This window comes from Strix aluco, chromosome 29 (genome assembly GCF_031877795.1).
Source record: "Strix aluco isolate bStrAlu1 chromosome 29, bStrAlu1.hap1, whole genome shotgun sequence".
NCBI lineage: Eukaryota > Metazoa > Chordata > Aves > Strigiformes > Strigidae > Strix > Strix aluco.
Genome location: NC_133959.1, coordinates 5286003 through 5304275, shown reverse-complemented (window position 1 = coordinate 5304275; position 18273 = coordinate 5286003). Strand labels below are relative to the sequence as shown.

The window sequence follows — 18273 nt, the reverse complement described above, 5'->3', positions numbered from 1 at the left end:
CTAGTACACCTACAATATGCAGAGCATGACTTTACACACAATCCTCCTTCTCCTCCCTCATAAAGGAAACACAGAGACTTTAATTACTTCGTATGAGCTGGCTTTGAATTTCAGTATCACCAGTCCCATCAGTTTCCCACGTATTTGTTCCCACAAACTCCCCAGGCTCTTCCAAAGCTTGGAGAGAAAAAAAGAAATTTAATTAGTCTAAAATTAAGATTTTTTAAAAAAAATACTCTTACACAGCTAAAATTAGTACATGTTTTGTTTTTCGTTTCAAAACACAAAATTTAAAACCTTATCTGAGAACAACATCTACATTCCCAACATTACTGCAAAAGCAAAATATATTAAAAACATGGAGAAAGAAACTGCAACTGGTACAAAGATTTCCCTTTCCCCAAGATTGAAGGAATTGTGACTCACTTTTTACAATCATTACTGCTTAATGAGTAGTGCAATCTATAATGGCTAGATAAAAAAAATCTGAATATGAATTATTCTTGATTAGCAACAGATAAGTTAAAAGCCCTGTAATACAGACAGCTTATAAAGCAGAATGTAAAACTCAACTTCTTTCAACAGGCAGTAGTACCTAACACCAGCAGAACCTGACTCCAACTGAGCTTTACCTATTACATAAACAAATCATTATAGGACAGGATTATTATTTCTCATGATATTCAAGGCTGCAACCACCTTGTGTCATTCATCCAGCAATTTTGGCATTACGGGATGGTTCTGATTTTGATGTACAATGGAACCATTTTAATGAGTGGTGCTGCTGAATGCAGACTTATTTCACTGCTTATTTCAGACTGCTTAGCCTAAGTGGTCTTCTCCTTATTAACCCGGTCACTCCTTAAACTGCAGATTCCGCCTCCTGCTCTGCTAACGAGTCCCCGCGTTACACTGCAGGCACGAGGGCACTGTGACAGGTAACCCAAACACCCCATTTATTCCAAGCTGGGCCAATCTCTCTACAATACATACATTAATTTATCTTCACTGCAGCCAGTTGCTCTGCCCTCCCTGAGCTGAGACAATCACGCCTACACCAGCTGCAGAGGGGGACTAGGCCAGCCCTGAGCACAGGCCAGACTGACAGCCACAGCCATTTGGATCCTCCCGCACAAAATCAGCACCTCTGGCTCTTGCAGCACAGCCCTGATTCATGCTGGCTGAGCTCAGGGTTTATTTTAAAAATACAGATAACTAAGGGTCACTTTCTCCTTGCTTTAATTCACCCCAAATAACTTTACAAGAAAAATCACCTAGAAATTATTATTTCAGGAATTCTGCCTTCATGCTTTTACTTCATCATCATCTCTGAATAGAAAAAATCCTGATTTTTTCTTTGAAAATATTAAACACAAAGTCTGACATAACGTCCTAGACATCCTCCAGAAGGAGGCTATCTTTCATATATATGTATGAAGAAAGAGAGATGAACAATAAGGATGCAGTTGCCCAAAAAGCTCTGATAGTACCCCAGGGGTATAAATAACACTGCTTATTACAAAAAAATAATCTGAGCACAGCCTGTAGTTTACCTCTTCCAAGATTTTTTTCTTTCCTTCTCTATTTTCATTCAAAGCCTTGGCACTTGTTGGGTTGGAAGGCATATGCCATACCCGTGTTAGCCATCTGCTCCACAACCTCAGAAAGCAAACTGTTTGAAGAATTCATTGATTTTTGGAAATGACTTTTAAAACAAAGAAACTACTTGTTATCAAAACCAATTTCAGTAAAAGCTGGATCAATCTTGAATTCCTGCAGTTAGTCCGTTTTGAGCATATTTCCTATTTTTTCAAATGAAAGCTACTCTCGGATTAATTGAAACTAAAGCATATTGGAAAGAGGAGTGGGGAACATGTACTGGATTCTTGACATTGCTGTGTAATTGTGGACAAACATGCTGAGGTGTACTCGTCAGTAAACATGAATACACCACAAAAATTACCCCAGGAGAACAAACAGCCTTCAGTGGATTTTCAAAACTGGGAAAATGATGACATTTGATTTCTCTTTACTTAAGAAGAACCTGTCATGGAATGCCAGTGGAATTAAATATTAAACATTCAATGCAGATATACTAAAGGTTAATGCATGCATACAATAGAAACCCACAATAAAATGAAAGCCTTTATTTGAAAGAGGAGGGTGTCCAAGGACATGGAACAAGGACTTGCCATGTATTTCAGCGATTTGTGGAAAACAGCCTACAGCTAGCAGGTCAGTGTGAAGGCCAGGACCACCACTGAGTCACATCATGACTGCACAGGACCAAGGAGAGGAGCTCTTATTCCTTTGATGGCAAGGATGCCAGTGGTGGAGAGCAACGTTTTGCTCACCTCAGCCCTTCAGGGCAGCTTTGCAGCAGACACCAGTCTAGGCTGGGTAGTGGCTCCTGGAACAGATTTCCCCGACATAACAAAACAAGAACCTGCACTGTGTGTGCTGGGGCCTTATACTCTGCTGGGCGAGGATGCAGTGCCCAGCTCTGGGCAGAGTTTCCTACACACCTCTTCCTCTGATGTGCTCCGGGTCCAGCAACTCTGGTAGCTGGAGCTTTTACAACACAACCTGCAGCATGTTGCACTGCAAATGGAAACGGTGGTATAAATTCTAAACCTGTGACATATTCCATTGAAGTATTCAGTTACTCTATCAGTATTACCTAGAATGAGGATAATTAATTTTACTAGCAGGAAATAATTACACGGTTTTGGTTTTCTAAAGAGCAATCTATTTTTAAGTAAGATCTTGTATCAGATAAAGACTCTTGACTTCCTCTTTCCCTTTAGGTAAAAGTATGGGTTTTCTCCTACATGTAAAAAATCTGGAACAGACATTAGAAATACAAGCGGGAGATAAAACACAGAGCACAATAATCAATCCTGACTCTGGAAATCTTATGACACTTTTGTTCTTATCAATAGCATCTAAATTCACAGCTAAAGTAGAGTCAGTTCAAAACTGCACTCTCCTCTTTACACGGGATTTCAGCGTGTACTTAGTACACCATAGCAATGTTTAGATGCATCCAAAGAGTCCAAATTTTTAAAAATGTGATTTTCCAGATAGTGCTGTGAGCTACAGGTGCAATTTTCAGCATTTTTAAGAGAACAAGTACATGTTAGTTACAGCCCACAGTACAGAAAATCAAGACAGACTATTGGTTTTGACTTGTGGATGTTAGTCCTTTGAGATTCCATAATCTCATTTCTTGTAAATTTGCTTTCACCTGAACAAAGCCAAAGACTGGAGCACGGGGAACCACAGTGAGGGAAGAAACAGATGTGTTTCCTTTAAGATTATATCAGTGGGTGGAGAGATCCACTACAGTCCTTAAAATGAAACTGCTGCTCTTTCCAGCATGAAAAGATTTCCCTGCTGAGACAGGTTCTTTATAACTTAGAGACAGTGTAAACCAACACTGCCATCAAAGACTAAACCCTGGCCTCCACCCGTTCCTGACCAGCACTCCCACTTCACCGCCTCTGCCTCCTCGTACTCAGTACGAGAATTTGTGAGGCTTCACAGAGAACCAGGCTGAGAAAAAGATTTGGGTTAAAACTTAAACTTTCTTCTTTTTACTCAGGGTTGATTTTACCCCACACCGGTTCCTCAGTGCAATTCACTACCTGGCTTTGAAATCATTTGTGCAGGCTCAATCAAGGTATGAGAGAAAAGCACGAGTGGCTTGGGGCAGGCAAGGGTGTTACTTCTCTCTACAGAAATGCAGCTCAAGCTGATCAAACTGAACTGTTGCAGAAAACGCCCCCACTGAGCTCCAAATGTCCAACTGCGACAGCATACCTGGTAATATCGGGATTCATGTCATCTAGTTTTTCCTGGCCTCTGCAAAAGGAACCTGAAAAAAAACCCACAAAACACAAAATTAAGTCTAAATATATTATATATGCGGCCCAAAGCAATTTCTGAGTGTACATATGCAACGAAGTTGCAGGGACCCTCAGCATCACATCACATCAAATACTCTGTGCCTGTGTTTCTCCCAGTTTCTCTTAGGGATGAGTAGCAAGCTTATAAAACTTGCCCCTGCTCATCTTAGACCTGAAGAAGTAGTGTATGACAACATTCTAGCTGTGTTTTACTCACCTGCAGAGAAACTGGCTATAAATCCCTGAGAGATCTTTCATTTAAAAAAACTGCTTCTAAAGTCTTGACAAATCATAACGTGGATACGTGGCAACCAGCTGCCACAGAGCGGGTGTCAGATCACTCAGTCTGCCCCAAGCAGTGGTCACAAACCAAACTCTTTTATCCTAGTTCTGCGTGCAGTGCTCTCCAGAAAGAGAAGTCCCAGGGTTGTAACTACCTTGGAAGAAAATGAGGCAAAGCTCAGAAGTATGTCTAGGTGGCTACAGCCTCACCACCTGCAGCTGTACTGACTAAACACTCATTTACCATAATTACTATTCACAAGTAGAAATAACTGGTTTGCAGTCTGAGTTTTGCATATCGAGCCCGTATATGCTGCTTCCTAGAATCAGAGAATGCTCAAATGAACAATCTACAGAGGCTTTCAGTTCCTTCCCTGGCCTGTAAAGCATTGTTCTCTGCCATAAACATTTCAGAAAAGAAGAATGTGTCTAAATCTATGAACCTGAATTCAGTTTTTTTCCCAAAAATTTCTGCAGGGAAGAGTTTAGAATATTATAGAAGTATAGAATATTAGAAAAACAGTATTCGTTTTCTTGATATATATCTCAAAGGACAGAAAGCAATCAGACTTTCCTGGAACCTTTTTGCTTCTTGAGCCCTCTTGGGCTCATGAATATCATTGAAGATCTTCCTCAGCTGCCTTTCAGAGATATTTTCAATTGCAGGAATGACTGATACAGCTTTTGTGTTTATTGGACACTGCTAGGTCTATAAAAAATTGGCTGTTGTGTGATATTGACTCTTCAGAGCTCGTGCTCTCCTTCAGACCAGGCACCGTTTCAGTTCTGTACTCAAAGGCATGTCAGAAAACTGTAAGTCGCCTTCAAAACCACAATAAAAATGCTTTCCATCAAGCCGGTGGCCTCATGAAGAGAAGAAAAGGAACTCCCTCAAGTGGAGAAGTTTTAAAAAGAAGTCTTCAATACTTCTATTTCTGCCAAAAAAAGTGCATACTAGAAAACTGAATTTTTAAGTCTGTGATGATGTCTGCGTGAGTACACGGCTTCAGAGCGTCAGAGTTCAGACAGGTCGGTGTCCCCAGGTAGACTTGGGAGGTAAGAGCAGGTAGTTTAGACATCCCCAAGCACCCCCATTTGTCTCTCCTGGTAGAGTAGGGTCTCCCCAGACACTAAGAACATGGGAAAAGGGCACCAACTCAGAACAGACCCTTTTATTTTGATTAGAGATGAAATACAGCGTTAGCTCCTTAAGCACAGCCTGTAGCGTTGGCAGCAGGAATCTAATCTTTGCCACATGTCAACAGAGAAGCCAAATCTCTCTGAATTACCTGTGCAACAGACTGCAAAACTAAACCCAGTTTCTGCAGATGTAGGAGCATTATAACAGAAAGACAACGCAATAATAATTTTTCAGTGCAGGTGTTTGCTCTCCTTCCTGCCTGGAAGCAGCTATTAAGCTGAGAAATCTCTACTGTCTGCTTTATCTCCTTGATATAACTCTAACACGAGATGGGAATTAGATTAAGAAAATCAGTATTTTATACAAATTTCACCAGTTTGCAACAGCTAATAACCCAGAACAGGTATTCCTCACTCAGCAGCACTGACTCTAGGAAAAAAGCACTTTTGGCATAACATCAGATGCACTTTTCAATTTTGCCAGCTTCTCTGCTGCTCCGAACACAGGCAGCTCACACAGTCCTTATCTTCCTTAGGTTTACAACCTTAGGTTAACAACATAAAAGCTTTTTTTTTAAAAAAAATACAGAAATGGGGAAAAAGCTCCTCTGCCTTTTTAAGTCCCCGTCAGTCTCCTGACTATCTTGATAAACCTGAGCTTGTAAATACATCAATCACCAGCACAGTCTCACATCTCACAACCAGTTGTCCCTGCTGGCCAAAGGGGAGATTGGGGGACAAACATCACCCCATTTGCCTTCTCTAACATCTTCCACCCCACTTTTGCAAAACTTATGTCATAAAACTGCACATTACACTTGCAAAACAAGGAATTACCTTTAGATGCTGATAAATTATGTATGTAAATAAGCAAGCATTTTCAAGTCTAGCTAGGTAAAACTCAGATGTCTGACTTCACATTAAGCATCATTATCTATCCCGGAAACACTCAACTCATGCTCCGACACCCAACTTCAGTCTTACTCAACTGCCAGTGCTTCCCCAAACCTGCCAGCTGATCGGGCTTTAAATGATTCCAGACATGAATTCGTCACCAAGCATCTGGTTTGGGTTTTTTGGCAACTTTAGCCTAAGATGATTTGGTTTTATCCTTATACTACTTGAATTAGTTTTGGGCCCCTCACTCCAAAAAGGCCATTGAATGACTCGAGCGTGGCCAGAGAAGGGCAACGGAGCTGGTGCAGGGTCTGGAGCACAGGTCTGATGGGGAGCGGCTGAGGGAACTGGGGGGGTTTAGTCTGGAGAAGAGGAGGCTGAGGGGAGACCTCATGGCCCTCTACAACTCCCTGAAAGGAGGGTGCAGAGAGGGGGATGAGTCTCTTGAGCCAAGGAACCAGCGCCAGGACAAGAGGGAATGGCCTCAAGCTGCGCCAGGGCAGGGTCAGACTGGCTCTTAGGAAGGATTTCTTTGCAGAAGGGGCTGTTGGGCGTTGGAATGGGCTGCCCAGGGCAGGGGGGGAGTCCCCATCCCTGGAGGGGTTGAAGAGTCGGGTTGACCCAGCGCTGAGGGATCTGGTGGAGTTGGGAACGGTCAGGGTGAGGTTCATGGTGGGACTGGGGGAGCTTCAACGTCCTTTCCAACCCAGATGATTCTGTGGATTTTGACCACTACACCAATCTTTTAAAGAATGCCCATAATCACATTTTCTTTCAGCCTCGTGCCAGCTTTGCCATCCTTTTCTCTAGGAACAGTTTTCATGGCCAGCGAGAAAATCTTCCCCCAATTTCACCATTTTTCATGCAAAGGGTTACGAGCGAGGCACTGAAGCTCCACCAGAGCTGCCTCCGGGAGGGCAGAACGGCTCCTCCCGAGCGCCGCGGGCTCGGACCCTCCCGGCCGCGCCGGCAGCTCCACAGACCCTCGGTTTCTGCGTCCATCTCCCGCCGTCCGGCTCCCGGCGCCCAGGGCTCCGCTCCTCCCCCGGGCTGCGGGGCCAACCCGAGCCCCCCGGCCCCTTCCCGCCGCGCCGGGCGCCCTTCGGCAGGCGGGAGCCGACTCCCCTCAGCGCTCCCCTCAGGGCTCCCCTCAGCGCTTCCCGCGCCTCCGCCGCGGCGCCACCGGCACGAGGAGCCGCTCCCCGACACCCCCCGTTCGGCCGCGGGTTCCGCAGCCCGCGCGGCAGCCCCCGCCCTCGGCAGCGCTCCCCGGCCCCGCCGCCCGCTCCCTCCCCGGGCCCCGCCGGCTCCCCCGCCGCCCTCCCGGCAACCCCCCGGCCTCTCCCGCCGCTCCTTCCCCGCTCACCTCCGGCCTCCCGCGCCGGGGCGGCGCCGACCCGCTCTCCGCGGAGACCCGCGCCGCGTCCGGCCTCTGCGCGCCCCGGGCGGAGCGAGGAGGCGGCGGCGGGGCGGGGCGGGGCGGGCTCGGGCGCTGCTGCCGCCCCGCTCCGCTGCCGGCCGGGCCGGGCCGGGCCCCGCCGCGCTCAGCGCGGCCGCCGCGGCGGGGAGAGGCCCGGGCCGAGCGCCCCGCGGCCCCCCGGGGCGGGTCTCCCTGAGGCGGGGGGGCTCGGGCGGGCGCCCGGAGTCCGCGGGCCGCAGGCGGGGGCAGCCCTCGGGGACGGGGCACGGGGCAGGGGGGGGCGGCCCCGGAGCGCTTCACCCCGCCCGGGCCTCGCCGGGAGCGACGCGCCCGGGAGGGGACCGGGGCCACGGGAGGCACATTGGGGGAAACTTGGCCTGTTCGCCTGCTCCGGAGGGGCCGAGGGTCTCCGGGAGAGCCGGGCTGGAGGGGCCAGCCCTGCTAGGACGGGTGCGAGGTGACAGCGGTGACACGGAGCCCTCACACGGGGGGAGCCCGGCAGATCCGCGTCACCACGGACCCGACTGTCCCGTGTCCCTGCGAGGTGACGCTGCCATTCGCACGGGGCCGCTTACAGCTGCCACGGTGAGAATGAAACGCCGATGGACCAGCCTGGCCGTTTAGATGCACCTTCCATGAGTGCGAGTAAAAAGATAAAGGCGGCGAATCTTCATTGCAGCCTGATGAAGAGACAGCCTTGCGCCGTCCCGCCACCGCCCCGCTGAACCACCTTCTGCCCCTTTCCTGCTCCCGCATGCTTCCCCACTTCTCTCTTACCTGTAACCTCTTTTTACCTCCATCACTCTCCTGAGGCTCCTTACAACAAACCTGCTAATTTCATGCCCGAGCACCTGCTCTGTCACATATAAAAACACGTTAAATACGTGCATGAATGCAAGCGCACACAGTTATATTCTAAAATCCAAACATCATGCATCAAGCAGGACACAGCAGCCTACAAACACCCGAGTGGATGATGCTGGAAACCATTTCTGCAGTCCCACAGTTCATCTTTTGCCAACAATGAATGTGTCTAGTTCAACCCAGCCTTGTCTTCACAACTGAAGAATCACAGAATCATCCAGGTTGGAAACGACCTTGAAGATCATCCAGTCCAACCGTTAACCCAGCACTGACAGTTCCCAACTACACCAGATCCCTCAGCACTGGGTCAACCCGACTCTTCAACCCCTCCAGGGATGGGGACTCCCCCCCTGCCCTGGGCAGCCCATTCCAACGCCCAACAGCCCCTTCTGCAAAGAAATCCTTCCTAAGAGCCAGTCTGACCCTGCCCTGGCACAGCTTGAGGCCATTCCCTCTTGGCCTGGCGCTGGTTCCTTGGCTCAAGAGACTCATCCCCCCTCTCTGCACCCTCCTTTCAGGGAGTTGCAGAGGGCCATGAGGTCTCCCCTCAGCCTCCTCTTCTCCAGACTAAACCCCCCCAGTTCCCTCAGCCGCTCCCCATCAGACCTGTGCTCCAGACCCTGCACCAGCTCCGTTGCCCTTCTCTGGACACGCTCGAGTCATTCAATGGCCTTTTTGGAGTGAGGGGCCCAAAACTGAACCCACTCATCGAGGGGCGGCCTCACCAGTGCCGAGCACAGGGGTCAGATCCCTTCCCTGTCCCTGCTGGCCACGCTATGGCTGATACAAGCCAGGATGCCATTGGCCTTCTTGGCCACCTGGGCACACTGCTGGCTCATGTTCAGCCGGCTGTCAATCAACCCCCCCCCCGGGTCCCTCTCTGACTGGCAGCTCTCCAGCCACTCCTCCCCAGGCCTGTAGCGCTGCTGGGGGTTGTTGTGGCCCAAGGGCAGCACCCGGCATTTGGCCTTATTGAAGCTCCTCCAGTTGGCCTCAGCCCATCGCTCCAGCCTGTCCAGGTCTCTCTGCAGAGCCTCCCTACGCTCGAGCAGATCAACACTCCCACCCAACTTGGTGTCATCTGCAAACTGACTGAGGGGGCACTCGATCCCCCCGCCCAGATCATCAATAAAGATGTTAAACAGGAGTGGCCCCAAAACCGAGCCCTGGGGGACACCACTCATGACCAGCCACCAACTGGATTTAACTCCATTCACTACCACTCTTTGGGCCCGGCCATCAGCCAGTTTTTTACCCAGCAAAGCGTGCGCTCGTCCAAGCCTCGAGCAGCCAGTTTTGCCAGGAGAATGCTGTGGAAAAGAAGTGCTGAAGAAAAAAAGGAAAAAAAAAATAAGACATTTCAGCAAATTGCATCTGCTCTTTATATGGAAAAACACTGCTTAAAGTACTACATATTTCAGTCAAAACAAGGAAAAAGAGCTAATACCATGGAGCACAGCTTTGCAATCACTGCAATACAGCTGTCTAGATTTTAAGGCCAGAAAAAAAATCCTGAAGACGATCTATTCTGTCCTCCTGTGTTACACAGGCCAAAAAAAGTTCTACCCCATCATTCTTGCTTTCAGGTCCTGGGAGTACGATCATGTGCACTATTATTGTTTGCCAGGGTGCTATAAGGCATTCTTGGAGCACTTAAGACTGTTGTCTCATCTTACTAAAATGCTGTCCAGCAGCTCTTTATTTCCAGACTTTTCTAAAGCTGTAGTCAGCATGGTTATGATGAGCATGGTTATAAATACCAGTGCAGATAGAAATGTTAGCAATTTTAAAACAAATAATAGAATAACAAACAAATAGAAGTGTTAGTAAAACAAACGTTTTTCTCACACATTTTAGTCCACATGTTCCGTTCCAATCAAGCAATACAAAATCAAGCTTGTAGCAGACTGATGGCTTGAAAACAGTTTCTGCTCCAGTAGCCAGGTTGCCACAAACAGATTGGTACCCGGGGAAATGTATCAGTGAATATATTTGCACGAGGTAGTAGGGCCTTGGAGTTATAATCACGTCAGGAATCTCTGGCTGTATCATAGCCCCTTGGGGGGACCCCAGTGCTCCCACATGCGGGTAGTGGTCCTTTAGCTCATTCTGTGGCATCACTGAAACCAATTTAAAACAGTGCTTGACTTGCAGCATCTGTATTTGTAATGTCAGCTTTTCTGGGTCTGATCCAAAGCCCACTGACATCAGTGAAAAACTCCCACTGACTTCCAAAGAATCAGGATTGGGCATTTCGTGAGCAAAAATCTGCTCATTTCAGTGTGTGCAGAGGGTGAAACAAAAACATTCAAGACCACGGGAGCAAAGGAAGGGGCTGTGTTCAGGGTGTTATTTGTCCTTTTTTTTTTTTTTTCTTGGGTTAGCTGTGACTCTCTGAGTTACAGAGGTGCAATATGAGCCCCGCCTCTCGGGACTAACAGTCTCTCTGTAATCACCAGAGTCACCAGCACACAGACCCGCAGCATCGTGGAAGCACAGCACAAACCTCTAAAGGCTCCACACAGCAGAGCAACCCAGAACACAGAGCCTTGGTGAGCAGCCCTGACCCCTGCACGCCTCGCCTGTTGTATAAATCATGGGGAATTCTGAACTATGAGTGCTGAACACCACCCCTCACTCCCACTGTAGAGTGCTCCCTTGGAGCCGTAAAAGGTACCAGTCTTTTGGGGATATGTACCTCGAGACATCCACAGGGGTCTGAAACACAAAGGTGGACAAACAGTCTCTAAATATCAGGCTTCTTCAAGTTCTTTCATAAAATAATTAGGATCTGAGGTATGTAAAAAGCACTTGTCATTCCAGAACATAGGCTGCTGGACCCCTGACAGGTTAGTATTTATAGTACAGTGTATTTATGAGTAAGAAAATCAGTTTTGTAAAATGTAATCATTTATCCGCTGGCAGCCCACTGTGAGCAGGATGAGATTGTGTTCAGATGTCAAGCAAGTCCTCTAGTTACAGTCCATGAACGAGTCACCCCCTGAAATCCCGTTCAACAAGTCCAGATAAAGCTCCGCCCAGCCTGCTGGTCAGTTTGGCGATCATCTCTGGAGCGATGCTCCACTGGAAAACCCGAGGTGTGGCCTTTGCCAATGTGGACAGCACCCTCGTGTGGAAAACCAAAGTCGCTGCACACCCACCCTGACCTGGCATCATCAAACTCTAAACATAAATGAACGCTGATAAGCGTAGGGCTGGGCGTGCGCCAGGGGCTCTGATGGCGAGTGCTCCTGCGTGATGTGGCCCAGGGGTTTGGACAGAGCTACTGGGGACTGCAGCCTTACTCCTCCACCTCCCCACCAACAGATCTCCCTCGGTTATAGTGTGGAAAATAGTTGGATTCTTACATTTAAATTCAATTCACTCCCAGTCATGACTCTCTCATGACACCTCGTCCCACCTCTCAATCCTAAGGATCCCAAGGCCATTATAATTTAAGACCAGGACGCAGCATATCCATGGGATTAATACACCTACTCCTGAAATCCGTCCTGTTTATGAAGAAAGGGAGAGGCTGTCTTCAGTAGATACTGCAGTTCCTCAGACCTTGAGAGAGGATGCTGTGAGACAGTGTCTAACTGGAACTGCACAGATAGTTCAGGGATGAGCATGCAGTTATTTACACCTGGAATCTGACAAGATGCTGTTGCTAACACGACTGTTCTTTTGAATGTGCCTTTCTGCTTATCGCTTTGTGTCTGTGTCAGAGCAGAGTAAATTGGGAATTTGGAAGGAGTCATCAGCAGCAAACAAACTCAGAAATCTACTTTCCTGTAGATTATGGTTGGGCATATGGTTATGGCCAGGCAATGAGGGTGACAGTGGATAGATACTATGGCTAACACTTCATTTGTGCTTCTCAAGAGGAGGCCCAACCATTATTAACCTCCCTTCCTTCTAGAAATGCTCTTGTTCTAAATTGGTGACGTTACTCACACCGACAGTCCTAACCCTAACAGCCTAAGGAGTCTTAAAGTCTTTATGTCATCAGCTAAGCTAGGTCATTCAAAATAAACCCTCACGTGTCTTCACAGAAAGCAGATAACTGTTCCAAGCCTGCTGGCCACCCCTTCTTTAGAGACTCCAGCTCCACTTGGGGGCCTCCACATCTGCCTGCTCGCTACACCTGACTCGGCACAGCTCAGCATTGCCTGGGGTCAGTAGGGTAACGGGCATTTACAGGATTAAGACATACCAGAAGGAGTCCAGCTCCGTTTGCAGTTCAACAAAATATAATCCAATAATATAATGCACCGCACGTGTAAATGTCTCCGATCCCGTTTCTCTGAAGGCCAGCAGAGCCTGCACGTTGCAACAGCAAGAGCTGTTTTACTTACAGCACCTTTACAAATGGCCACACACAGGTTGTTCTGGCCGTGCTGTTGGTTTCACCAGCTCCTGGGTGTTCCCCATGCTGTTTTACGCTGGAAACACTGACTTATATATAGCATGTGTTATGGTTATGTTGAAAAATCTTTGATTCAGCAGCTTATACCTACATCTTTGGCTTATTTTTATATTCTCACAAAGTTTAATAAGTAACATGAACACACTGAGAAAAACTTTCATATAGCCTCCTAGGGATACTGCACTCGGAGGGCTTTGAGCAGGTCTCTGCCATCTTATTTACCCTGGAATGCAGAATAGCTGGTGGGTTTTAAAGACTGTCTTAATTAGGAAAAGATTATATACATCTGCAAACCTGCTAGGTCCCTTTCTCCATCCACCAATGGCTATTGTAAAATCAGTGTCTTCTCTGAATTTCCTGAAATAACAGCTCCCTTTTGAGGGCCAACACCATCCCAAGAGATTCCAATACTATTGATACACTATTCCCTAGGAACATGCTGTGCAGCTCCCTGTTATCACCATTGTATGGATATTTTTGTTAACCTGCTTTCCTTTTTCCCGCTTGGGTCATCCTCACCTCTTGGTGCCACTCAGTTTCTTCACTTGTTTCAGGCGTGATACAGATTTTTTCATTCGGGGACACTGGGTCCCTTCCCCTGATCTGTCTTTCAGCAGCTATGTGCTACCTGGACTCTGCCCTAAATCCTGCAGGTGACAGATGATGGCCCACTGGCACAGCTCCGCTTCCCCTCTTTCCCACTCCAATCCTCTGACATAGGTGTTTGCCTTTACTGTGCCATTTGGTTTCTGAACTCTAACGTTTAGAATGGCCAAGGGGCCTCAGACACACCAGGTCTCTGCCCGTCCTGGTGCTTATTGCAGTCCACTTACCCTCTTCTGCTGACGGCATCCACTGCACTGCCTCACTCGCACATTTTTCTTGCCGTCAGCCCAACTTGGTTGTCCTTGGGTCTCTGTCCAACCTCGGATATCTGGAGAAGGTGGCTTATTGCTGGGTGCCAAAGTTCAGTAGCTTGAGCCGAAGTTTCAGCTCTGTGAGTGTCACAGAAAAAGAGAGAGACACCATGAGAATATCAGATGCCGTGCACCCCCCTCCCCCCAGTCCCAGGCTCTGTGGGAGGCACATGGGAGCAGCTTTGTTCCTATTTAAAGTACAGACCAAAGTAGCCAAGAGCCATTTTGTCTCCCCTGGGCAGCCTGGCAGGATTTGTGTTACAGACCTCAAAGGACTGCTACTGAGTGTGCTGCTCCAGGGGATTACAGGCAGGAAAGCTGTCCCTGGGTCTCTGTCCTTCTTGAAAGGGCTTCTAAAGTATATGACCCGTGGCTAATATTAGACACTGCGACTTCAGCAAGCAATCCAATGCCCTTTCTGTACTGCTTGGCTCTGCCCACTCCTGCTGTGATCTCCGCCTGCAGTGCTATTTTCAGGTTGAATGTCAGGACCCCAGGGCTCACGTCACTTGGCACTTGGTCCCTTGCTGAGGTCCCTGCTCCTTCAGCCCCCTGCTCTGCATACCTTGGAGAGGCAAGTGTCCTGAGAGAGCCCAGCAGAGTACCAGAGCATTCCCCACTCCCCTTGTGCAGCAAACCTCAGGGTGATAGACTGAACAGGGGATTTTATTTTAAACAAAACAGATTCCATTCACTGGTTCTCTGATACTCACAGACAAGTACTGCGATGGATGTGTGCAAGTGCTTCAGCCAAGGTCACCTGCAATAACACTGAGCACAGGCAGCACATCTCTCATTCCTTTATGACCATGTGCTGTATTTTGCATACACCTTTCATATCCATAGAATCATAGAATCACACAATGGTTTGGGTTGGAAAGGACCCTAAAGCTCATCTAGTTCCACCCCCCTGCCACGGGCAGGGACACCTTCCACTAGCCCAGGTTGCCCAAAGCCCCGTCCAACCTGGCCTTGAACCCTTCCAGGGAGGGGGCAGCCACAGCTTCTCTGGGCAACCTGTGCCAGGGCCTCACCACCCTCACAGGGAAGAATTTCTTCCTTAGATCGAATCTAAATCTCCCCTCTTCCAGTTTAAAACCATTACCCCTTGTCCTATCCCTACACTCCCTGATCAAGAGTCCCTCCCCCCTTTCCTGTAGCCCCTTTCAGTCCTGGGAGGCCACTCTAAGGTCTCCCCGGAGCCTTCTCTTCTCCAGCTGAACCCCCCCAACTCTCTCAGCCTGTCCTCACAGGGGAGGTGCTCCAGCCCCTGAGCATCTTCGTGGCCTCCTCTGGCCCCGCTTGAGCAGGTCCGTGTCCTTCTGATGATGGTGCCCCCAGAGCTGGACCCAGCGCTGCAGGGGGGTCTCACGAGAGTGGAGTAGAGGGGGAGAATCCCCCCCTCGCCCTGCTGCCCACACTGCTCTGGATGCAGCCCAGCACACGGGTGCACATTGCTGGCTCATGGTCAGTTTTCCATCCCCCAATACTCCCAAGTCCTTCTCCTTGGGGCTGCTCTCCATCCCCTCCTCGCCCAGCCTGGATCTGTGCTTGGGATTGCCCCGGCCCATGGGCAGGACCTTGCACTTGGCCTTGTTGACTTTCATGAGGATTGCACAGACCCACCTCTCCAGCCTGTCCAGGTCCCTCTCGATGGCACATCCCTTCCCTCCAGCATGTCACTGCCCCACACAGCTTGGTGTCATTGGTGAACTCACTGAGGGTGCCTCGATCCCACTGTCCATGTTGCCAACAAAGATGTTAAACAGCACTGGTCCCAACCCCAACTCCCGAGGATGCCACTCGTCACCGCTCCGCACTTGGACATCGAGCCGCTGACCGCAACTCTTTGAGTGCGACCATCCAGCCACTTCCTTATCCACCAAGCGGTCCATCCGTCAAATCCGCGCCTCTCCAATTCAGAGACAAGGATGTCGTGCGGGACAGTGTCAAATGCTTTGCTCTAGTCCAGGAAGATGACAATAGTTGCTCTTCCTTTATCCACTAACGCTGTAACTCCTGTCGTAGGCAGCTACCAAATTTGTGAGACACAATTTGCCGTTAGTGAAGCCATGTTGGCTGTCACCAGTCTCCTCCTTATTTTCCATGTCCCCTAGCATAGTTTCAGGAGAAACCACTCCTTGATCTTGCCAGGCACAGAGGTGAGACTGACTGGCCTGTAGTTCCACAGGTCTTCCTTTTTTCCCTTTTTAAAAATGGGGGTTATGTTTCCCCTTTTCCAGTCAGGGGGAACTGCACCAGCCTGCCACAACTTCTCAAATATGATGGATAGTGGCTGAGCCACTTCATCTGCCAGTTCCCTCAGGACCTGCGGATGCATCTCATCGGGTCCCACAGACTTGTGCACCTTGAACCCGGTCTTCTCCTACAGTAGCAGTTCTTCATTCTCCCAGTCCCTGCCTTTGCCTTCTGCGTCTTGGTTGGTGTGGCTGCAGCACATGCCGGTGAAGACTAAGGAAAAAAAGTTTTTGAGTACTTCAGTGTTCTCCATATTCTGGGTAACCAGGTCTCCCATTTCTTTCTGGAGAGGGCCCACATTTTCCCATTTTCCATTTTCCTTTTTTCACCAATGTATCTATAGAAGCTTTTCTTGTTGCCCTTGACATCCCCAGCCAGATTTAATTCTATTAGGGCTTTGGCCTTCCTAACCTGATCCCTGGCTCCTCGGACAATTTCTCTGTATTCCTCCCAGCCTATCTGTCCTTGCTTCCACCCTCTGTAGGCTTCATTTTTGTGTTTGAGCTTGTCCAGAAGCTCGTTGTTCACCCATGCAGCCTCCTGGTGTTCTTACCTGACTTCCTCTCTGTTGGGATGCATCGCTCCTGAGCCATCACAAGGTTCTTCTTCCAGAGAGCACCAGAGCTTTCACGGGGCTTTTCTGTGGCCCAGATGGGACCCTGTTGCTCTCCAGAGAGCCCCTGGGCTTTTGCTGGGCTTTGCCAGGGCCCAGACAATGCCCTGCTACCTCCCTGAGACCCTTGGGGCTTTTACTGGACTTTACTGAAGCCCTGGCAGGGCCATGCTGCCCTCCAGAGTGCCCCAGGGCCTTTGCTGGGGATTGCTGGGGCTGTCAGAGGGCTGTGCTGCTCTCTGGAGTGTTCTAGAGCTTTTGGCCAGGCTTTGTGGGGGCCCAGGCAGAGTCCTGCTAACCTCCAGAGAGCTGCAGGACCTTCAGCAGGCTTTGCTGTGGCCCGTGTGGGGCCCTGCAGCCTTCCAGAGAGCCCCTCTGAGCTCAAACCACGACACTTCACATTAAGCATCATTATCTATCCCGGAAACACTCACCTCATGAACATAGGCTGCTGAACCCCTGACAGGTTAGTATTTGTAGTACAATATATTTATGAGTAAGCAAAACAGGTTTTTCAAATGTAATCATTTATCCGCTGGCAGCCCACTGTGAGCAGGATGAGATGGTGTTCAGATGTCAAGCAAGTCCTCTAGTTACAGTCCATGAACGAGTCACCCCCTGAAATCCCGTTCAACAAGTCCAGATAAAGCTCCGCCCAGCCTGCTGGTCAGTTTGGCGATCATCTCTGGAGCGATGCTCCACTGGAAAACCCGAGGTGTGGCCTTTGCCAATGTGGACAGCACCCTCGTGTGGAAAACCAAAGTCGCTGCACACCCACCCTGACCTGGCATCATCAAACCCTTTGAGCCCGGTCGTCCAGACAGTTCTTCACCCAGCGCCCTGTGAAGCTGCTTGTCCCACAGTTGGACAACTGGTCCAGAAGGATGCTATGAGGGACAGTGGCAAAATTCTGACTCAAGTCCAGCAAAATTACATCCACCACCTTCCCTTCATCTGCTGGGCGGGTGACCTCATGCTAGAAGGATTAACTAATGAGTTGAAGAGGACTTTCCCTTTGTGAACCTGTGTTGACTGTGCCTGATGGTGCATTGTTATTTACATGCCCTCAGTAACACCCACTATAATCTCCTCCAGCATTTTTCCAGAAGCTGAGGTTGGACTCACAGGTCTGTAGGTTCCTGGTCTTCCCTCATGCTCTGGTCAACACTGGCCAGCTTCCCGTCAGCCGAGATCTCCCCAGATTCCCAAAGCAGACAATGGAGAGGGGTCCTGTCAAAACATCCGCCATCTCCTCCAGTACTCTGGGGTGAATCCGATCAGGCCCAGGGGCTTGTGAACATTCAGCTGATAGAGCTGGTCTCTGACAAATTCAGTGGCCACAAATGGAAAATCGCTGGTCCCACACTCGGGGTGATTTGACTCAGGGGACCGGGCAGCCCACGGCCTATGAGTATTATTACAGACTGAGGCAAAAAAAATAAAAATTCAATCCCTCGCTTTGCTTTTATGCCTATCTGTCAGGTGACCATCCTGACAAGTATCACTGATGTTTTCTGCAGAGCTCCTCTTGCTACAATCCTACT

General features: G+C 49.1%; 1 protein-coding gene across 3 annotated transcripts in view; it reads right to left on the bottom strand.

The window, feature by feature from the left end:
- LOC141916497 (ceramide synthase 4-like) overlaps positions 1-14216 on the bottom strand; it is a 51737-nt gene extending 37521 nt beyond the window's left edge. The window contains exons 1-3 of one of the 3 annotated variants that reach the window (XM_074809068.1): positions 14124-14216; positions 13774-13935; positions 3823-3877 (exon numbers count right to left, since the gene is read on the bottom strand). In XM_074809068.1, coding sequence (XP_074665169.1) covers positions 3823-3877; positions 13774-13792 — 74 coding nt within the window. In that variant the 5' untranslated portion in view covers positions 13793-13935; positions 14124-14216. Of the gene's footprint in view, positions 1-3822; positions 3878-7593; positions 7678-13773; positions 13936-14062 lie in introns of those variants that run through there. The other 2 variants (XM_074809069.1, XM_074809070.1) reach the window with 2 other exon arrangements.
- Positions 14217-18273: the final 4057 nt, after the last annotated feature.